The following is a 23,601-nucleotide window of genomic DNA, read 5'->3' as shown; positions in this document are numbered from 1 at the left end:
AGGTAAGTCCTTGCCTCCCCACGCCAGACTGCATTGCTGGGAACCGCGACTTTTGCAACTACTCCGGCCTCTGTGCACTTCCAGCGGAAATCCTTCGTGCACAGCCAAGCCTGGGTCTACAGCACTCTAACCTGCATTGCACGACTTTCTAAGTTGTCCTCCGGCGACGTGGGACTCCTTTGTGCGACTTCGGGTGAGCACCATTTCACTCCTCTTTGTAGTGCCTGTTCCAGCACTTCTGCAGGTGCTGCCTGCTTCTGAGAGGGCTCCTTGTCTTGCTGGGCGCCCCCTCTGTCTCCTGACGCAATTGGCGACATCCTGGTCCCTCCTGGGCCACAGCAGCATCCAAAACCCTAACCGCATGACTTGCAGCTAGCAAGGCTTGTTTGCGGTCTTTCTTCAGGAAAACACTTCTGCACGACTCTCCACGGCGTGGGGCATCCATCCTCCAAAGGGGAAGTCTCTAGCCCTTGTCGTTCCCACAGAATCTTCAGCTTCTACAGTCCAGTAGCAGCTTCTTTGCACCCACAGCTGGCATTTCCTGGGCATCTGCCCATCTCCGACTTGCTTGTGACTTTTGGTCTTGGTCCCCTTGTTCCACAGGTACCCTCGTTTGGAAATCCATCGTTGTTGCATTGCTGATTTGTGTCTTTCCTGCAGAATTCCCCTATCACGACTTCTGTGCTCTTTGGGGAACTTTAGTGCACTTTGCACTCACTTTTCAGGGTCTTGGGGTGGGCTATTTTTCTAACCCTCACTGTTTTCTTACAGTCCCAGCGACCCTCTACAAGGTCACATAGGTTTGGGGTCCATTCGTGGTTCGCATTCCACTTTTGGAGTATATGGTTTGTGTTGCCCCTATCCCTATGTGTCCCCATTGCATCCTATTGTAACTATACATTGTTTGCACTGTTTTCTAATACTATACTGCATATTTTTGGTATTGTGTACATATATCTTGTGTATATTTGCTATCCTCATACTGAGGGTACTCACTGAGATACTTTTGGCATATTGTCATAAAAATAAAGTACCTTTATTTTTAGTATATCTGTGTATTGTGTTTTCTTATGATATTGTGCATATGACACTAGTGGTACTGTAGGAGCTTCACTCGTCTCCTAGTTCAGCCTAAGCTGCTCTGCTAAGCTACCATTATCTATCAGCCTATGCTGCTAGACACCCTATACACTAATAAGGGATAACTGGGCCTGGTGCAAGGTGTAAGTACCCCTTGGTACTCACTACAAGCCAGTCCAGCCTCCTACAGCATTGCTGAAGAAAAGTTTCTGGATCAAGTCTGGCTCATGGGGAGTATTAAGGTTAGAAATCTCCATCAGAAGTGCACAACTTTTGTTTATTCAACTTCAGCCCTGCCACAATTCCCAGGTTCATGCGTGATTAGGGTTGCCACCTTTCCAGGAGAAACATACCCGTCATTCATTGTTATTTTCAAAGTCTGCAAATACCTGAATGTGATACTAAATAGGACTTCAAACAAAATTGCCTTTATTCATTTGTAACATTACTTTTCTGTTGTTGTTTACTATACTTATTAGTCATGGATCATTAATGCAGCTGTTGAACACTTTTAAAAGTGTTTTCTATTCCTGTTTGAAGTATGTACAGATGAAGTCTAAAAAAAATAGCAGCTTTAGGTAATTTTGCTAGTTTTTGCACCGGCAAAGGCATCAAAAGACTAATGGTGCTCGTAGAAAACTGGTCAGGTGGCAATCCTATGGGTGATGTGCTGCTGCAGTCCAATTTGTTTTCTTTGAATTGTGGGACTTGAAGTGTTGTGTTTTTTCTACTTAGAACATGGACTACAAGCCCCAGAACAGAAAGAAAACACCTAGACTAGAGCAGCACATTGCCCATGCACTGGAGAAACTTGCCAGCTAAGCAACTCCTATGGGGAAGAGGATCAGCATGTGAGAGGAGCCAAATCCTCTCACCCTAGTGCTTTTTAAAGCTATGTTTAGGTTGATCAAACATACCTGCTAACATTCTGAAGCTAGTAAGAGAGTTTTTGGAAAACATCAGGGGATTGATTTTCCCATTTCCTTACACTGAAGAAGAGTATTTTTTTGTCGGGATACCCATAAGATAAAGCCATTTGGGGAGTCTCTCGCCCAAATTGGGTCTGATGGCTGGCATGTTTGATCAAATGAATAAACAAACTGAAAGCTTGGCAATCATGCTGTACTAGGCAATGTAAGTTGAGTTGCTACTAATAGGCTGCATGCGTCTCTGTCCGAACCCAACTCAATTGCTTTGAACAGCTGATCACCCAAAAGCTGGAAACGGATTGCTGCAATTCTTTTTCAAACATAATTACAACGACAAATACACATGATGGTGATAACTCAAAACATAAGAATGCTGTTCTGAAAAGCGACTAGTTTGTTTAGATCAAAGAAGACGTCTCGAAAAGCGTTTATTTCCTAAGATACAACAACAAAATAGAAACGGCTTCTCGCCGCTTGTTTAATACTATTAGCTATCTTGGGCAGGGCGCATGCGTACTAAGAAGCCTGCTTGTGTTGTCGCTTTCGTCTGACGTCTCCCGAGCCGTAGTTCATTGATGCCGGTACGTTGGTGGCTGCAGCGGCAGCATGTGGTCCTCTGGGTCCCTGTGCTGGACATTGGCAGGTCTGGCATTGTTCCTCCTGGCCATGCTCATGGTCCGACAACTGCTTAAGCAACGGCGGCCGAAGGGCTTCCCTCCGGGCCCGCCCGGGCTGCCGCTAATTGGCAACATCCTGGCCATGGCCACCAACCCGCACGTCTACATGAAGCAGCAAAGTAAGATCCATGGCCAGGTATTTGCTCCAGCATTTCGTACAGCGGATAGGGGTGGGCACAGAGGAGGAGCACGTGGGTAAGGCGTGGAACTAGGAAAAGTCAGAAAGGAATTGTACTCCACACGGAGGGGCGCGTAAAGAACACATGGTGGGGCTCCAGAAAGGGGGTGGTGGTGGTGGTGAATCTTTTCGGATGAAGGGCGGGCGTACACAATATCGTACTGTTCTCGCAGCCCCGTTCATCTTGTTTCTACTAGTCGCCTTTCCACTCTTGGCGCTTGTCACAAAGAAAGGCTTCGTGCTGTTTTCATACCTATTTTGAGGATCACTTTTCTGAAAGACGGGTTTCTATCACTCTTTTCGTATGTTTTTATGAATGCAGTTTCCTCCTTTATTAAGACTTTGAGTGAATTTGAGTGTGCTACTTGCCGAAAGGCGCTTCGACGTCTCGTCAGGGGTAGTAAGCCTTGTACAAATGCGATCTTAATATATATTTGTTTTTTTTACGTAATTACGTTGTTTTTCTGTGGCGCCACATTACCTACCGGTTGGTGTCAGAACGCTTTACATGGTGCATTAACTTCTTATACACGATAATCTCACAGCAGCAACAACATTCCAGACACTCCCATTAATCTCGAAAGTTTGGTGGAAGAATCAACAAAAAAGGGGCCATCGTTTTTTTCTACCGGCAGCATTTGTAACATACTCCTTATGTCTTTAGTGAAGTACCGGTTTTGGCCAGCACCCAGCCTCTTAAATATTGTTCCCGCACCATTGTGGAGATCATGTGTATGCACCGAAACAATGTAATAGCACCGCGCACTGGTACGGGTCTGACTAGTTCATGTGTTGGGAGCTTTCCAACATCAACAACCAGCTTACCTTTGGTCTGGAACAATTCAGTAGCCTGAAAGAATAAACTGGCAACTGTTTAATTTAGTGTCAGTGAGTTGTAACAACGTTGCTTAACAGTTAGATGCTGTGGACATAGTAGCGCACGCGACTAGCACAGCTGCATTGGTTTAGTAATAATACTGATATACTTTGTCACCTTTTCTGTCAGTTTCTGTTGATGCCAACTTGCTGCCTGATACACCCGCATCATTTTAACCAACGATGAGATGTGACCCAGTCTCTGAATTGTCCTCATGTTTGGTTGCTGGGGTTTTTAGCAAGTACCGCCTATCCCAGAGAAGCAGTACACCACGCTTATTTCCTGTTTTCTGCGTTTGAACGTGCTATCGCTTCTGCAGATGCTGCTTGAAATTCATTAAAGGGAGCCTACACTGTTCTCAGCAAGTAGTTATTTTGTGTGGACATCCATATTATTTTCTTTAAATAAATCTGTCTATTTATTGTGAAAACGATGCTTCCGTCATATATGTGCAACTAAAGTAATGCCTTACTGGACCGGTACAACGTAAAAAAATAAGTGCACACAAATGCAAAGGGAGAATGAAATAATTTGAGATCACACACTGGTTGGTAGTGGTTATGAGCATGCTTTACAAAGTAGCAACACTGTTAATGTATTTTACTGTTGCAAGAGTGAGCTCTAGTACCACGAGTGGGTTTATCTATTTGGCTAAGTTATCATCACACATATCTGCTATAGTTGTGTGTAGTAGGTTCAGAGTCTTTAGGCGATCAGAGAACTCCAAAGCGATTTGTTAACCCGATTAGACACTGGGGACAAGATGATGCGTTGTGTAATGTGTGGTGCCCTGACAACCCAATTCAGAACACACTTTTGTTCTAAGTCCCAAGACTTGCCTGGTGTCGCCACCAGTATTCACTTGCAGCCTCCACTGCGCTTTAAAATACACCTGAATAACTGTTTATTTTGGATTTGGAAGTGACAAAGACCTGCCTCGAGTGCGGTAACTATGTAACCTTTGGACCAGAGTGCATAGTTCATTGTTGTAAAAATATATATCGTGAACAGATTTGTAGAGCGGTATTGCCATCATTAATCGGTTATAAACTTTTGTAATCCATTCACTCTGTACACTTAACCATTGTACTTTGGTTCTGTGTTGTGCAGAGAGAAATCTCAAAACACTCAATTTTGCAGGGTATACAACAGTTCTGGATATTAGCAGAATGCTCTCCTCCCCAGTCCTCCACACATAAACAAGTGAGGCTCCTGGTGATGAACAAGTGCCTACTTACCAATATCTACAGTGTAAGAAGTTCTACTTGTGTGTGTATATATATCAAATACTAAATCTCTTTCTTAATGTATGTATGTGGCCATTCTGTAGCGCAAACCTAGTCAAAGGCAAAAATAAATTCACCATGTCGCAGGAGAGGTAGCCGGTTTCTGGATGGGCACACATTTTTATGTAGTGTTCCTGAAAGAAGAGTCTTCAACTCTTTCCTAAATTGGAGCAGCATTGGGGTGGTTCTGATGGATACAGGGATCTTGTTCCAAATCCTGAGTGCATAGATGAAAAAGGCCTGCTGCCCATGTTTTCATTTTTACACTTCCTAATCTGTAATCAGATGGTGTCCAGGCTGCAGGTTTGTTGAGAACCACTAGAGGTAGTGAACCTGTCTGCAAGATAAGTGGGGGTGCTGGCAGTGATGACTTTGTAAATAATGTAGCTGGTTTTGAAGATAGTGAGGATCTGCAAGGGGAGACAATGGTGTTCCATCAGCATGGGGCGGAAGTGATTATATTTCTTCAATCACTGGATGAAATCTCTTGCATCATGTAGGATGCCCTTAACGGGTACCATTGTAGAGTCTGGGAGGCCATGTGGCATTGTATTGCCACCATGCAGATGTGCCAGTATGAGGGCTTGAGCAACAGTTCTGAAGTCACTTTCTGGAAAAAACAGTTTCACTTCCTTTAAAAGGGAGAGAACTGGCACCATTCCATCTTTGGTTGAATCCGAGTGACTTAGCAATTGGTGAAAGTTGGGTTCAAAGTCATCAATATAGATGCTGGACATACAGGTCTGGATGATATGCAGGCAACGTTTGAGGAGTTGGATGTCTGAAGCAAAGGAGACCTTCAAGTAGATTTGTGTATCATCAGCATATTGATAAATCTTATTGCTCTCTGTGAGCAGAGCACCTGGCAGCTTCATGTAGAGTTTGTAGATCAGTGGTTATTAACCTTCACTTCTGTGGACTCCCAAATAATCATTACTGGAATCCAAGGATCCCCACTGAATAATATTGGAAGCCAGGAACACCTGCTTGAGCAATTTAGATAATTTGAACCTCAAATCGATACACAAAAGCACAGAAACAAGCATTCATCAAACAAATACAGCAATTATGAAATGCTTTATTTAACACACATACAAAAATGCATTCTAATGGGAACTTTGAGGCTTTTATATATTCAAATTCCTTCACTTTGCATAAGGTTTCAAATTTTGAATTCTACTTTTGCTTTAGTTATATACATTATATTATTCTGTTAATATTTAATGTTTCTAAGCTGTGACAGACCCCCCCCCCCCCCCCCCCAACCGAGTATGCGATGCTGGCCCCTAGGGGTCACCAGACCACAGGTTAAGAACGTCTTTTATAGATGATAGGAGACAGTATGGAACCTTTCAGGACTCTCCAGGTGATGTGCCCATGTGAACAAAATGGTGCCAGTTGGAAAGGTAGTAGGAGTGAAAACCTGCAGGGAACCTATGAGGTTGGAATGGTTGACTGTGTCGAATGCAGCTGATAAGTCCAGCGGTATCAGAAGTCTGAGGTCATCTGCATCTGTGGTCAGGAGGTCATCGTCTGTGATGTGTAAGATAGCAGTCTCCATGCTCCAGTATGATCTGAAGCTAGATTGGTAGCCTTGCTGGAGATGGTTAGCGTGAATGTGATCTTGGAGCTAAACCTAGACAGCCTTTTCAATGATCTGGCTGATGAATGGTAGGTGAGTAGTAGACCAATAGTTAGTGAGGTCACTTGGATCTAATGTAGGTATCTTTAGGATTGGGAGGATTTGGCCTTAGTGGAGCACTTCTGGGAAGATGTCGTGAGTGAGGAAGGCCTTGACAGTGGTGAGAAGAGGTTAAAAGAGCATCATCCTGGAGAGCGTTGATGAAGTGCAAGCAAAGATGACATTTTAAGAAGTGCTTTGAGGAAGTTGAGTGAGTCTGTGAGATCTGCGAGATGTAGGGTTTTGGTGGCTGAACATTGCAGTATTCCACAGGAAAGGTTGGGCATAAAAGATAAAACAGGTATGGTGTTGTCGATGTGCTGATGGATCGTGTGTATTGTTTCGTTGGAAAAAAAGGTTAATGGCATTGTACTTTTCTATGGAGTAAGGAATGGGTAGGAACAGCAGGGGACTAATGCAGTGCTTAATTGTCTTAAAAAGGCGTTCTGCTGCTGTTGGTGGCATAAATGAAGGTGCTCTTATATTACTTTGCTTTGGTTGATGTGAGCAGCCTGAGTGTTGCATGGAGTGACTTCAGTATCATGAGGTCATCAAAAGTTCTGTTTTTCTTCCATTTTCTTAACTGCCTGCAGATGGATAGTTTATTGTCAGTGAAGTATTTAAAGTACAATGGTGCTGAATGCTTTGGCTTGCATTCGAAAGTTTAAATTAGGTCATAGATGTGTCAACGTAGTTTTCTTTAAAAAAAAAAAGTGTTGAAGTTGTTTGGAAGAGTGTTGGCATCGGACATGGAGTTGATAGTTTGAGATTTGAGTTCAAGCATTATATTGAATACAGAGGAGTTTTTGAAGTATCAGGAGGTTTGAGATTCACTTTTAGTTGACCTTGATTTGTTGGTAGAACACTGAGCAGGGAGATGGGAATGGCAAACTGGTTGGTGTAGCACAGTGTTGTGTGTGGTTTGAATTGGATTTTTGGTGGTGTTGAGAAGACAGGTGGAGGATGTGGCCTTTGGATCGTGTTGGCTGTACCATGTTGAGTGTGTCATGGATGTCGCTATAACACCTAGACAAGGAAATCTGAGAAGTTATCACTGAAGTCCTTGTTGTGTTTAGGAGGTCTGTAGATGAGATGGAAGCTAGTGATCTGAGTTGCAGAGAGTGGGAAATGGCATGTCAGTATCTCAATAAAGTTGTGTTACTTGTTTGCCTGGGGTACAGTACCAGGAGGACTTGCAGATGACAGCATGGCCTCCTCCCTTCTTATGTGTGTGCTTCATACAATTGATGCTGGAGCCTTTCCTAAGAAGGACTTCTAGGATGTGAGGCTGAACCATTTTTCTGTGATAAAGAGGCATTAAACGTGATAGATGATGAGGTGTGGTGCGTGGAGTATTACAGAGCGAGCAATAATTAGCATGAGCTGGAATGTGTGTTTTGTAGTTTGAGGGTGTGTTATTGTTAGTGTGATGTGTACGAAGTTGCATCTTTGTGTTGCCCAAACTCTGTGTGAGTGTTGGGTTCCCTCGGTCTGGGTGTGATTGGCAGTACAGGGTGCTGAGTGTGGCAAATTATTTTATGTCACCTTTATAGGTTGTGGTTGAAAAATGGGTTATGGCCCAAAGCCCTTTCTGGCCCTAACAGGCCCTGTAAGAAATGTGGGCTCTAGTTGGCAGTGGCTTGCACCCTGTCCAAGTAGGGACCTTCACTCTAGTCAGGGTGAAGGAGTCACAGCTGCTAAGATAACCCCTGCTCACCCCCTTGGTAGCTTGGCTCAAACACTCAGGTTTATCTCAGAGGTACTGTGTAAAGTATTTGTACACATACACACAGTAATACAGTAAAGACGCTACATAAGGAGCCCACACCAGTTTAGAAGAATAGCCAATATTTATCCGAATAAAACAAGGCCAACACAACAAAAATCCAACATATAGAAGTCAAGATATCACTTTTAAAAGTTTAAGCAAGTTTAGTCCTTAGAAATCAATGGATGTGTTTGTTTTAGTGCAGGCTAATTTAGATGCATCAAAAATCAAGAATGAGAACAGGCACAGGGGTGGTGAGGCACTGGAAATACAAGTGATGTGTCCTTACTTTACTGCCAGGGGAGGTGATGCGGCTGCTCCTTACTGTTGCAAGGAGGTGATGCACTGTACTAGGGACTTGCTAGTAAATCAAACATGCCAATCATGGAGAAACCAATCACCAATACGTTTTAGGCAGCGAGCATATACACTTTAGCACTAGTTAGCAGTTGTAAAGTGCCCAGAGTCCTAAAGCCAACAAAGACAAATCAGAAAAAATTGGGAGAAGAAGGCAAAATATTTGGGTATAACCCTGAAAAAAGGGCCAGGTCCAACAGGCCAAACCCTTGTCTGTGTCCCGCCCCAACATGTTTCTTTACGTTAAGCCTATAATCTTTGGTCAGACTGTAGTAGTTAAAGAGATACAGTGTCACAATAGCAATCAAATGGGGTGGACTTTTAACAGATTCCTTTCTAATTCTGTTAATCCTGCTCTGTAATTCATATTAATTCATTTTGACCTCCAAGAATTTGATCTTTGACATACTGGAAGACTCTTTCTCTGATTTAGAACTTAGTCGTTCAGTCTTAAATCATCTCCTTTTGTGTACTTCATATCTTTGACATCTTTGCATCCTGAAAAAGTAGAGAGCTTATTATATGTGATGTACTTTAGACCCTTCATTTATTACTTTAGAATCTTTTTTTGATAATATTTCGTGTGTTTCCCACTTTCTGTGTAGAATCGGTAAAGTGAAATTCGGTAAGGGACATAAAGCTTTCCAAACACTGCAGCCAAACAAGCTCACCTTCTTCTCTGTCCTGCAAGCCATATTCTCTTTCACCTCTCTGCCCTCTTGATGACTCTCTTGAATGTGCAGCACCTTGCTTTATGATGCAGAATGCAATCCTTTCTTTTCCTTAGCTTATTAATTCACACGTTCGGCTCCCCAAGGGGATTCCCTTTGGTATAGCAGGCCCCTGTGTTCTGTGCACTACAGGGTTGTAAGAGTAAGGTATTTCTTCATGCAGGCTTTTGAATCCAATACATGCTTACTATTAATGGCAAAGTATTTAAATTGTCATTTGAAAATTATTTGCTATTCTCTTCCCCCCTCTGATGTTACCCTTTACACTTGGTCTTGAGGTAGGCCCCAAGCATAATGTTTTTTCATCTTTGTAGTGTAAATTGTGGAATGTTCGAGGTATGTTAATTATCAATTATTCCTACTTGGTAGACATGATATATCTTCAGTTACGCTTAAATCCCTTTTCACTTTCTGGCTGGGGTAGGCCAGGTGTTTTGATTTTTCCTGCCACATGGATACCGTTGCCAATTAAGGGTTTCGGTTGTGCTTGTGCTTTACCTCAGTAACTTTTCCCTCTCTTGTTACGCTTTTTGCTGTTTGTGAATTCTTGCCTGGGCATTTATGGCCTGCAGATCTTTTATTAGACCGGTAACTTCTAGGTTTGAAATAACTTTGAGACAAAAAACATTGTGCCAAACAAGGGACACAGAGATAGGCAGACAGTGGGGGCACCATAAGGACAGATTGTTTCTTTGTGGAGACTTTCCAGTCAGGCTATTGTGTGACTTTTCAGTTGAGGATGGGAGACAGTGATGGTTGCATTTCCATCTCCGACAGGCCTGGCTGACTGGCTGTTTGGTGAAGCAGCTGATTTTTGCAGACTAAGGATTTTTAAAAAATGTTTTAATAAAAGACAATTCTCTGACCTGTTTTCAGATTGAGGACAGCAATGCCAGAAACCGCAAGTTGCCTAAATGCTGTCAAGACCAATTGGAAGGCAGCTTGATCGCAAACTCTTTCCATCCAATAGAGACTACTCCTGGAGCACTGTAAGTATAACTAGTGCATGCCCAGGTGAAGTGAAGGAAGAGTACAAGGGAAGAGAGAGAAGGCAGTCGGTGACTCGTACAGGGTGACATCAGCTCCAGTAGGCTATTCTCCATGTCTTATGTGGAAATCGGTGCACTCCGGAGTGGATGAAAAGACTTCAGTATGTGACATAAAATTATTAATTAACAGATAATATAAGGAGAGGAGTTCACTTAGAATTATGCATTGAGGTCAGGCTGTTGATAACTCCCTGGAGTACTAGAACACCTTCTGGAATCTGAGTGTTGCTAGAGCACACTTGCAATTTAGACAATAAACATAGCACAACCACACCCCACCGACAACCAAGGAAAAAAGGAACAAGGAGGCAGTTGGGATAATGAGGATCGGGGGAGGGAACAAAGCAATAATGGTGCCCAAACACCGAAGCTGGTGAACAAACTACAGAAGGAAGCCATAACAATGCCAAGTCAATGAAATCAGGCACCATTGTCAAAGATAATAGTCTTTTTGTGCTACTGTCAAGTGTGATCAGGAATTATTGTGCAACCTCAGTTTCTTTAAGGGCTAGGTGAACTGGAAAAACTACTTGCTGAAACAGTCTAGTCTTTTTTCTTAGCCAGTTCTTCAGAGTCACCAGTTTTTGGGTCCCAGTCTCTACCTCATTGGTGTCCATCAGGTATTCATTTTTTTTGGGGGGGAGGGGTGAAAGAGAGAGATGTTTGACTCCTAATTTGCTGATTCCTGACAAATGCATGGGTTCAACCATAAGCACAAAATTCAAACCACAACGATTGACTACAAGATTATCATTGATTAAGAAGGTCAGTCATCCCACAGTAAGGGACTCAAGTCATTTTCCAGTAAGATGTCACCTAAGGACACACAATAAATGCTTAGAGCTCAGCTTTTCCATACGATCCAGAATGCATCCCAAGCTGCCTTGACTATTTTGCATGGTGGGTTAGGGTTTTTGAGATGCAATAGAATCTTTACATTCTTCCTGATCCATTTCAGAATCATATCAGAAGGACAAGTATGTGAAGGGATCACATTTGTCTGGCAAACTAGGACACTTCCTGGCAGGTTTAAGAATTTCCCCTCCAACAGTGAATTAGAAGCCAGTCCCCTTAATGCCTATCTTACTCCATTATTGGACTTGATGCTGCTGCACAAAGAATTGCAAAAACATGCTTTTTAGAACATGTAAAGCCCATTTGCAGGAAAGGATGCCTAGATTTTGTTTATCTAATGGGCACCAAAATCAGTTGGCGCAAAAGTATTTCTTTAGATCATCTGGAGAAAAAAAAAGTACAATGAATATTGATGCATTCTTCTCTCAATTATAACTCAGTATTTCATGCTTGGGTATATGCAGCATAATTTACCTTAGTCACCATAACTTTTCAGACTGTATTCCAGTTAGGAATATTGTAAGTTTCCAGACATTTTGGAGCTTCTGGTTTAATTGTTGTCTGCTGACATGATTGAATTTCAATCTAGGGGTTTGGCATGGTTCTCTGATACTGGCTTGATGGTGTTTGGTTTGTGTTGATACCTGAAGATGCCAAAAAAAAATCATCATACCCCTAGCTGGATCCAATCTCTTTGATTGTTGCCTAGAAAATGTGATGGAAAAGTCTTTAAATTAAACAAATAGGACTTATGGCCCCTTGATCAGTGGCTTTAGCTCTCAAAAGGTTATCCCCACTGTCCCTATTAAGGCACCACTCTTCTGAAGACTGATTCTAGGTAGCGGTCTTTCTTTGGAAGGCTGGTATCAACTGTTCTGCAGAAAGGAGACAACCGGAGATAGACAGTGTGCAACAGATGCCAGAAGAACCGAGAAACTTCAAGGTCAATCTGCATCTGCTCCTATTTTAGGCAAAACTATAGTACATGACACACAACAACAACAGAAGAAAGAGGGTAATATTGAGGTCGGATCACAATTGGAAATGTGAGAGTGGTTGCCTTTTTGACATTAGAGCACCAAAGAAAAGCTCTGGAGACCGTGCATCCTACACTGCTGTGGGAGTGGGAAGTGCTGGTCCCCGAGTCTTCAGGTGTGACCAGGAAAGACAGAATGTGATCCTTTTACTTTTGGTTGCTTGTGCTGAGAAACTTTTAGAACACACAGTGTCTCTCATGTATGGTACCCTCACCAGGCTGACACAACAGCACCTCTTGAATATGACTGGTAGCTCCAACAACTGGGTCTGTATTGCAAATTCTCCACATAGAGATCAGCCACACAGATGCACCTGTATGGTTACGCAGATCGTTCATGCAATAGAATTCTGAATTCTACGAATACCTTCTTGTTGCTGTGTGGCGCTCTTTCTACAATATCAAATTGAAAACGTTAGTCACAGTACCTTTGCTCCTTTTCCCCTTTTATACATAGGTTTAGGAGATCCTCACCAGCATCTCCATTAATGTGCCCTGTCTTAGGAATATCTAGTGCTGTCGATCAAACCAGCACAAATGTGTAACTGCACCTTTGCCTACAAATAAACTGACTGCTGGTGATGTAAGGCACAGCAAGGCCATTCCTTACAAATGATAAGTGTCTCTAAAAGGACTGGACACTCCGGAGTAATTTGGTTTCATTGACAGTTGCCACATGTCCCAACAGAAGTCCAGAGACAACTGATTTTCACGGACGTGCTCTTGAGCAAGACAAAGAAAGACCTAGGGGCTTGCAATACCTTTAATGTGGAGGAAGTTATACTGGATTCAATTCTAATGGAACTGAACTTAAACTGTTTATGATGGCTGTGACAGGGAGTATGACTAGCACACATGCAGCAAAAAAATGCATTCCGATATTTCTTCCATTCAGATTAGCTTAGACTCTCCTGAATGATGTCTTGTCACGGCTGAGAATGAACTGGTCCAAATCACCAGAACACTGAACTGGTGACGAGCTTTGGTCACTCCTTAGCAAAATAAAATGATATACTTGGAGAACAGGAGTTAACACAACATCATAAAAATCTCAAGTCCTAGAAGGTGATGAACAGATAGTTAATCTTCCTTCCCAGCCCCCTTTTTCTCAGCTCTGTTGTGTATAACTTTGTCACTGACTCTGGAGTTCCACCATCTCAGCAGAATGCACTTCAGATGTACATCCAAAGTGGGATCCTCAAGACCCATTCTGGTCTGTCTGATATGCCGACAACAGGATAAACAAATAATCATGGCAGCAAAACAAAAGAAAGAACCCTTCATCTAAAAAAGACACAGAATTTTCATCTTGGTGGATTTCTCCCAGCAGATGAACATAAAGAGAAAGAAGTTTCTGCCCCTTCATTCACTTATCAAAAAATGGAAAATTTGCTATTGACTGTTGGAGCCAGAACCATGGTCATCACAGTAAGTGTGAAAGAACAGGGAATTCTGTGAACCAGAAGACCTAGAAAACCTTAATATAAGAGCCACGGCTAAAGCCAAGCTCTGAGCCTGCTTCAAACATCCAGTCTTCTCGTAAACCTGTTGGCCAGAGGAAGTTGATGTTTATAAACTAGCTGCGAAAGGCGACAGGCTTGAATCGGTCATAAGACATTGAGTGACTAAAGGCCTCCTGTCGGGTTGAACAATGTCTAAGGACAGAGATGGACACAAATTCTGGTCATTGGTGCAGAAAACCTAAAAGACCAATAAAGGTTGTTACATTTTTGCCAAATATCAATTCAGTGGAATGATGGAAATGGGCTGTGTTTATTCCCCCAATGGGATTGAAATCTCCTTTTTTCTACTAGCTTAAAGAACTGTTTCTAAATTGGATAAAAGCAAATCAGTGATCGGAGGGGACTTGAATGTGACAATTGACCCCATTTTAGACCAGTAGGGTAGGCCCACAATGGTCATTCTAAAGACTGTGGCATATTAACTGACCTATCAACAGACCACACACTTGTTGACATTTACATCCCAGAGGCACAGACTAGAATGTATTATTGTATGTACAAGGTACTTGCACCTAAATTGAGTTGTCTCTCACTTTAACCTTCTTTTTGCCAAATACTGCATGAAGTACAATTCTTGAGGTGGGTATATCAGACAATGTCCCAAAAATGTTTACATTTACAGTAGCCCTAATGGCACCACCCTCACATTGCAGACATAGAAATATTCATAAATAACATTTACCTGAAAAAAAGAGGAAATTACAGTCACACTTTGCTGACTTTCCTCTGTGTAATGAGGTTCTGTGATGTCTGATCAAATATTGTTAAGGTGTAATAAGGTGAGAACAAGAGGCTTCATGGTGAGGAAATCAGCCTTCTGGAAAAAGAAGAGATAGAAAGATCAGGCGATAGGTCACGTAATACCTGATTCTTGCATGAGCTGACGAGCTAAATTTGAGTGCAATATATATATATTTTTTTTAATCTAAAGCTGAATACTCCTTGCATCAACTGAAGTGGAAGCAGTAAGAACAGGGGTGAAAAGGCTGGTAGACTACTAACAATCCATATCTCAGAGAGAGAAGTAAAGTCTACTGTCCTGGTCATACACCCTGAACAGGTAGACCTGCTAGCTCATGTGACTGTCGTCTTTTTTTATTTTTTTATTGAGCAAATATAGCCATGTTGGTTAAACAAGACAAGGCATTGAATACAAATTGACAGTGTTGGGTAGATGAAACAGACATACAGAAAAAAAGACAACGAAAATCCCTTACAACCGTACAATGTTGGAAACAGATTCCTGATGTATTATGCAGACTAACATCTTATCTTATTGTAGAGCAGAAAGCACCTGAGAGTTCTCATTTTAGCATCCTATAGCGCCATATCCGAATGTTGTACTTCGAGAATCGATCCCATATACCCTTAAACTTACAGACTGCACCTATTCTTTGAGCATATAGTTTTTCCTTAAAGCACACAGCTTTCATTTTTGACTCCCAAGCTGCATAGGATGGAGGAATAGGCGATTTTTCAGGCTTGTAGGATTAGAGATTTGGCAATGAGCGATGCTATAAATAAGATCTGTTTCGCCCAAATAGTTAGCTCATGGTGACATGAGGTGCCGAACAGGGCTCCCATAGAGTCAGGGATGAGTATGACTCGCACCTCTGAGCTAATCCACTGGAAAATTCTATCCCAGTAATCTACAAGCTTTGGACAGGTGAAATATAAATGGAGCCAGTCACCCTGAGTATCGCAGACAAAAACCTGAAGTGGCTGTGTATGCCTTTTATGATTTGTGCTGGAGTGAAATATAACATCCATTTTGAAAAAAAAAAAACATTCTCTTGAAATTTGACCACCCCCCCCTTCCTGCCTTATAAGGTTTACATTAAGGTTCCTCCACGTTTGTGGGTCTATTTTGCACCCGGTGGTGTTTTCGTTCTTTGTCAGAAAGCAAGAGACTATTTGAGATGCTTCCTGGGATCTCAGAATCCGGTACCAATTACCTATCCCCTTCTGGTTCCCATAAAACACCTACGAAATTAAAGGAGGAGATAGGTCAACAATTGGAACGCGTAGGAGCAAAAAATGCAAAATCTGAAGATAAGAAAATCTAAGAGTATCTGGAATAGGTACTCCGCCATGACATTGTGCCCAGGTCTTGATTTGGCTACCTGCTATAAAATCAGAGAATCTAGTAAACCCCAGCCTTACCCATTGATTAACCTGAGATGGAATCAGCTTTAGCCCCATCATCCCTGAATCAACAAGTAGAACTGCTGGGTGGAAAGTGGGGACCTGATATTTCTCTAGCAATTGTGAGCACCTAGAACAAATTAAAGTAGGAACTTTGTATATAGTAAGTTTAGGCTGTTGCTAAAGCTTAAGAAATGGTGCAAGCTGTAAACTACTCTGCTAGCATAGATTTGAAATAAAAATTAAGGTTGGGACATAAAGCAGCTCTGGTTCCCCAATCAATAAGAGCAGCCTCATAGTACACCGTAAAATACGTCAGAGATAGAGCTCCATCTTCGACCGAAAGAGATGAAATTTCAAGCTGCGCCCTTGGTTTTCTGTTGGCCCACGTAAACTGACAAATCATCATATCAAGATCTTTGAAGAATTTTGGAGGGATTTTCATAATCACACTGGAAAAAACAAACCAAAAAAGGGGAAGAATCATCATTTTGACCAATGCCACACGTCCAATAATTGACAGTGAAAGAGCTTGCCATTCTTGCAATCATCCTTGCACTTTCGTAAAGACAGATTCATAATTTAAGGAAAAAAACGAAAAGTTGTGTGATACATTTGTACCTAAATATCTAACGGGACGAGAGAGATGAAACTGGGCCCACATATCCAGAGGAAGAATATTATCGGTGGTATTAAATAGCAGAGCTTCTGACTTAGAGTGGTTAATCCTATATCCCCCTAGATCTTAAAAAACTTTTATTTTTGCGAAAGCCCTATCTATATTTGCGGGCTCCGCTGAGCGATAAAGAATCATATTGTCGGCAAACAGTTTCAATTTGGGCGCCTGCGGAACGGGAGGGAGAATAGAATTTCCTTGGCACAGCGCCGCAGCTAGAGGCTCAATGAACAGTGCGAAGAGCACCGTAGAAAGTAAGCATCCCTGACCCGTGCCTCAATGAACTTGTAAAGTTCCTGCTATACGGGTACTGACAAAGATTTTAGCTTGGGCCTTAGAATAACATTTTTGTAGTACCTGGATAAACTGCCTGGGAAAATTAAACTTTGCTAGGATCCTAAAAAACACCTCCCATTGAATGAAATCAAAAGCTTTCTCAGGACCAGCATTATAATGGCAGCCGGTTTGTTATTGTGGGAATAATAATCAATAACCTGAATTAGGAAGTTAGTATTGATCAGTAGCAGCCTGCCCGGCAGAAAGCCACACTGATCTTCATGAATTAAGCCTTGTGTTACTCAGGCTGTTCTTTGTGCCAAGATCTTTGCTAAATGTTTATAATCGAAACTGAGTAAGCTAATCGGTCGATAAGAGTCAGTTTTTTGAGACGGCCTATCTTTTTTTTAGAAAGCTGATAACGGTGGCCCTTATAAAAGATGCTGGAATCTCTGCCCTCTAGAGAATATTGTTGAAAAGAGAAACTAAACACCCAGCTAGCTGGCCTACAAGAGCTTTGTAAACTTCAGCCGGGAGGCTATCATCCCCACAAGCCTTCCCATTCGATGAAGCGATAATTGCCTCCTTAACTTCGAGAAATGAGAGAGATGATACGAGTTTCGCCCAAGATATCTCATCTAGTACTGGTAAGTTCAACGTATCAAGGTATTAGTTGATCAGGTGGACATTGGCTGGAAGAGAGGAAGTGTAGATTTTTGAGTAGTTGGATAAAAAGACCATTTCGATATCTTCAGCATGATAGACGAGCACATCTTATCCCTCATCAAAAATAGTTTTAATAACTTCTTTATTAGATTTTTTTTTTTTTTTTTTCAGACGCGGACAAAAATTTAGCCACATGCTGGTTCTCTTCAAAGAATCTCTGAGAGCTTGTATGTTAATTAACTATCTCGCGAGGTGTAAAGTAGTCCCTTAATTTAGCCTATGCCTCACTCAATCTTACGGTTGCCTCTGAATCATGAGAAGTCTGAAGGGCTCTTTGTGTTTGATTAAGCACCTATTGAAGCTCTTTTACTTTTTCCTTAGCCAGTTTGACCGTATAAGTTTTGTAAGATAATGTTTCCCCTCTTACATGAGCCTTAAGTGCTTCCCAAATGGATACTAAGGAAGCAGAGTCTTTGTTGTTTTTTTTGTTGTTGTTTTTTTAAAATCGGTAACCAAAACTTGAAGAATCTGTACCCATCCCTCATCTGCCAAAAGAGATTTATGGGAGCTCCATTGTGGACAAACGCACATCTCACTATTCAAGTTAACATTAGCCTGGGGCGCTGAGTGATCCAAGAAAGGATTGGCAAGAATAGAAGTGCCATTCCTCACCAAAAAAACTGAAATTAGTATAAAATCAATTCTAGAAGCTGTATTATATATATTTTTTAAAAACAGGTGAATTCATAATTCTGAGGGTGGTCGGCCCTCCATGCGTCTATTAGTGCTAAATCAGAGATGATCTTGCCCAGCCACCGGGAGACTCCAGGTTTATTCTGCATTCTGTTTTTGCGTGAGGTGTCCCTCTGAGTATCTGGAATAGCATTGAAGTCTCCACCAATAATAAATAGGCCAGAAAGTGTACACAAAACCTTATAGAGACCCTGAAGGGGGCTCGGATCATCTTCTATTGGACCGTAAAAGCTCACAAAATGAATGTGATCGTTTGAGATGAGTGTACTAATTACCACCCTACGTGCCTGAGGGTCTCTACGTATCTGATAGACTTTCCCAGAAAATTCTTGGGACACTAATACAGCCACCTGTCGGACCGCAGCATTGGCCGATGCATAGTACGCACGTGTGATAAATTTAGGAAGTTTCGGCTCGTTACCGTGGCACTTTAAATGAGTCTCCTGCAAAAGAAAAATCTGCGATTGTGAAGCCCTAAGCCAATTAAGTATAGAAGAAAACTTTACAGGATGATTGGCCCCATTTACATTGCAAGAAATAACCCTTTATTCACTCCCAGACCTCCCTCTACCAGGCGGCATCATCATGCGACAAAACCATATTCAAACCTCAACCAAGCTCTCTGTACTTCTGTTTGTTATCTGCTCTTTTTGCCCACCCACCTGTCATCGCCCCACCAATCTGTGAACAATCCCACCCCGCCTCTAAGTTCCTACCCCCAAGCCCAAAAATAGAGTGCACTGACATTACACTCCTACAGCCTAGATCTCAGGAAAACAGCAAGGCAAAAAAACAAACAAAACATAGAGCTCGCTAGTTCACCCCTCCCTAGTAACACACTTTTTTAATACCATATCATTGCTTTTTTAAACAGTTTGTGGACGTTCTTTGCATCCTGCACGCCCTGAAAAATATGGACCTGCCCTTTATGGAACACCTTGAGTTTAGCTGGTTGCACAATGCCAGCTGGGGCCCACAGTCTCTTAAAATCATCAATAAGTCCAACGAATTCACAACGCCCGCGCACGGTGGCAGTAGACATGTCAGAAAACACACGGAAGCTTAAATGATCACGAGAATTAAAGTTTCTCGTTCTTATAGCCTGGGACATAATTTGTTCTTTAATCCTGTAGTTACCAAAGTTTACCAATATGGTGCGAAGGTATTTTGAATTTGTGTCACGCATTGGAGGGACCCTGTGGGTCCTCATAATGGAGAGATCCTCTTTGGCCACAGCTTTTTCTGGTAGGATACATTTATAGATGAGGTCTAAGATCACATTAGTCACTGATGATGACGATTTGATCTCTTCAGGAACCTCTATGAAACTCACATTCGAGCGCCGGGATCTGTTGCCAACTCATCAAGTTTAAATTGTAGTTCCTCGAGTTCTGACTGGATCTGGGATGTTGCTGACTCCTGTTGCTTTTTGGCATCCTTCAGATCCGAGACCCTCTGCTCTGCTTGAGAGACCCATGTAGAGAGATGGATTAAATTGGCATTTAACTGGCTAAGCTGATCCTTAGTTTGCTTACGAGCCTCCTCTTGAGATACTTTTATTGCCCGTAGCTCCTCCAGGATCTGGCCCATCATATCCTCCATTGTAGAGACTACAGTTACACTTCCCGCAGGGTTGGCCGGAATGTGGATGGGCAGAGCGGGATAAAGAGCCTGTAGTAGGATATTTTTGTGAGAGGATATAGAGTCAGGCAATGCATGACATGAACCTCCTGATAATAAGTTTGCTGTCATGGTGGGGAAAAATTGACTGCCAGGTAGATTTTTCCTTGACCATAGAAATTTCTCTCTCTCTCTTTCACTTTTTCTTTTTCATTTTCTTTAAGTGCCCCTTTGGTATTTCCGCTATTAGTAAAAAAACAGAGGTTATGAAGGCCTATCTTTAAACTGTTGAGTTCCAGAAGGTAAGTCGAAGGGTATGGTAATGGGCGCTTCTGCACTTGAAGAAGTTGCCTGAGAATCACTGGCCCGGTTGCTCAGAATGAAAGGTACAGATAAAGTCTTGATGATCTGTCGTGGCTACGGCATTACTAGTTCTTGACCATCTAATGGGTTAGACCCAAGAAGTGCTGGAGGGGTAGCTTACAGATCCTCTTACCCCTCAGAGCCTCTTGAGGACCGCTTTAAATCCTGTTGGTTTGAGCCTTGTCTTTGCCTTCTCATGGCTGATGTCAGAGTCTTAGATTTAAATGATTTAGGGGTTTTCCCGATTTTCCATGCCTTAGACCCTGCATCCCGCACCATGTGCTTCATTGTGAGGTGGAGGATGCTAGCAAAAGATGCAGCTATTGAGAGACACACTGAGAGGAGGCCAGTGCGGCCCGAGCCTCACTCGCGCTAGCACAGACCACTTCCGCTGCACCCTTAACACCTCATTCGACCCTGCTGAGCCGCCTAATGCTGCTGCAGCGGGTTGCTCAATCTCTTATAGCCCGCATTGCGACAAATTTTGAGCCTTCTTTTCTCCCCCTTTCACTGGCTCAGAGATGATTGTTTGCTCCACACAGTCAAAGGAAGAAGTCTTTATATATATATATATATATATATATATATATATATATATACACACACAAATAAGCCGCCCTCTACCTTCCGTGATTGCCTAGATCCAGCGCTTATTTTAATTAACCTTGTTGTTACATGCGCAATGGCCGAAGTGAGTAGACATGCTGGGCACACATACAGAGTATTTCTTCTTCACACTATTGCTCAGCCTCTAATAACTCATATAGACAGTGCCACCACTGGTGCTACTGTGGTTAGTTTATGTGGTGCAGTGTGGCAGAATGTAGCCTCGTTGGGCAAATGCAAAGCCTCTTTTTACTTTAAATTCAGAATGCCTCAAAAAGTTACGCTTATAATATTATGTTTTTTTTTTTTTTTCCCTCCTCCCCCTCGCACTAGTTAAAAAAAATATTTGCCTGCTCCACACGGTCCAAAAATATCCATATTCGCACCACCAGCCCTGTGTTGCAGCGTCACAGTGCCCCATTTACTTATGTTGTGTTTGCTTGCTTCCGTGCTTCCAGAGAGTGAGATCACGATACATGCCTAATCAGGGCAGGAGAGAGCGGCAGCTGAAGTCGGAGACCGGAGATTCCCCTTCTTTCTGTCCAGAATACATCATGCCGCTGGTTCATCAAAGTGGCATATCACCGCCCGCCGACCCCCATAACATTGAAGGGAGAGCCACACCTCCCCTGGTGCGCTGGGAAGAGTTTGGGCCAAATCGAAGCTGCAATATCGCTCCGGAGCGTTCGCGTGTCCTCGAACGTGCACAGCCCAGCCATCTTGCTGCTTCCCGACGATCTCAGTCACAGTGCATGACGGGAGGTCCACGTGACCACCTCCCTCTCAGGGAATTCTCTGACTGTCGTTCTTATTACATTTTCAAAGTTTACTAGCTTCTATGACTCTATCTATACACCCACCCCTTACCTGGAGGACAGATTCTTGGCCAATGTCTTGCTACTTTTGTTAGAAATGGACGAGGGTGGTTCCTTAGACTGAAGTATCTTGAAAGGATAACTAGTGAAAGCTATTGATCATATGCTTTTGAATGACCAGAGGGGATGAAGAGTTCTAAAGGTGTATTACAAGATAAGAAAAAATAAAATCTCACCACTTTTATGCAGGACATACAATGATGCAGAACATCTGGATCATTTATGCCACAAATTTCACCAAACAATTAAATATTTGATCGCAAAACCTGATGAGGACTCCCTGCTCTGTACTAATCACCGACCTATCTTACTGTTGAATATAGATGTGCAAAATCCTTGCAAAAGTCTTTGCCAATTGGTGTAGCCCATTAATCCTAGCCATCATACATTCTACACTTTTGTACACAGTAGATCCTCAGTGGATAATATGAGGATATTATTGCACCTTTTATGACTGGTTCAGGATGACCAGGATGAAAAGGTGGTTCTCTCTCGGGATGCTGAGAATGCTTTTGACCTGGTAGAATGTAGCTACCTTTTCAAAACCCCAGAAATAGCTGTAGTGGGCACTGAATTTATAAGCAACGTATGGGAGCTATATTCAGACTCCACAGCTCAAATAGCCGGTAAAGGCTTTCTTTCTGGCTTGTTCCCTGTTAGGAAATGTACTTGTCAGAGAAGCATGTTACCACTTCTTCTATTGAAATTGGGCCTGTAGCCATTGGCTGCCAAGATATGCCAGACTTCTATGAAGGACATTACAACACTGGCCAGTCCCCAAAGGATCCTGCTATATGAAGGTGAGAATTTAGTCACTCTACCAGAACCAAGAACTTCATTACCTAGTACGTATGTCTCCAGTTAAAGAATTTGCGTTCTTCTCCGACTGAAATTGGAGCGCAGCCAATGACTAAATCCATGTATAAATCAGTACTGAGTGAAGACCCCTGCTGATAGGTAATGTATAATCTAAGATACTTAGTAATTCTGATTAGCTGAGGCCTAAGGATTGGATATGTGACAACATGCAATCCCAGTTATGGAAGACGTCTGCTGATTTCTAGTTGTGTCTGCAGGATTCAAACTGTAAAGATGATTTGAGCACTAAGGTTTGTTTATGTGTTTGTAGTGCTCTCCCTGTACATACCAAACACCATTTTGTTAGAAATTGACTCTATTATAAAATAATTCATGTAGAACTCAGCAAAGCCAGTACTCAAATCCTCCAAGCTATAAACAACAACGTTGAGTAGGGGGGCCTGGGCTCACCACTCGTCAGGTCATAATAGTGAACCAATTGCCATGCATTGTCCACCTGCAGAACTATTCCTAATGGGTGCTGATTGAGAAGTGTCTACTGTCCTCGACTCAGGACCTACACATGGTGTATTGTAAAACAACAAAAATGACAGAGAAATATAATCCATTCATGCATCCCACAGCCCTTACTTGGCACAATGTCCATGAACCCCTAAAGACTGTAGCACCCACACAAATGCATGCACCTTCATGGAGAAAAGAAGGAATTGGGTTAGGTGGTCAGGAACTACAAGGGAGAGTGGTCAGAGAACAGGAACAGGAGTCTATAGACTAC

General features: G+C 42.4%; 1 protein-coding gene across 4 annotated transcripts in view; it reads left to right on the top strand.

Moving 5' to 3' along the window:
* Window positions 1-2,551: 2,551 nt before the first annotated feature.
* The window catches only part of CYP2R1 (cytochrome P450 family 2 subfamily R member 1), a 107,013-nt gene continuing 85,963 nt past the window's right edge, over window positions 2,552-23,601 (top strand). The window contains exon 1 of one of the 4 annotated variants that reach the window (XR_011201439.1): window positions 2,552-2,822. Coding sequence is in view for 2 of the 4 variants with exons in the window: in XM_069223695.1 (XP_069079796.1) it covers window positions 2,616-2,822 (207 nt within the window). In the remaining 2 variants the exon portion in view is untranslated. Of the gene's footprint in view, window positions 2,823-10,429; window positions 10,554-23,601 lie in introns of those variants that run through there. The other 3 variants (XM_069223695.1, XM_069223698.1, XM_069223697.1) reach the window with 3 other exon arrangements.

Source organism: Pleurodeles waltl, chromosome 3_1, assembly GCF_031143425.1.
Source record: "Pleurodeles waltl isolate 20211129_DDA chromosome 3_1, aPleWal1.hap1.20221129, whole genome shotgun sequence".
In the NCBI taxonomy this organism is placed as follows: domain Eukaryota; kingdom Metazoa; phylum Chordata; class Amphibia; order Caudata; family Salamandridae; genus Pleurodeles; species Pleurodeles waltl.
This window is presented reverse-complemented; position numbering and strand designations above follow the sequence as displayed.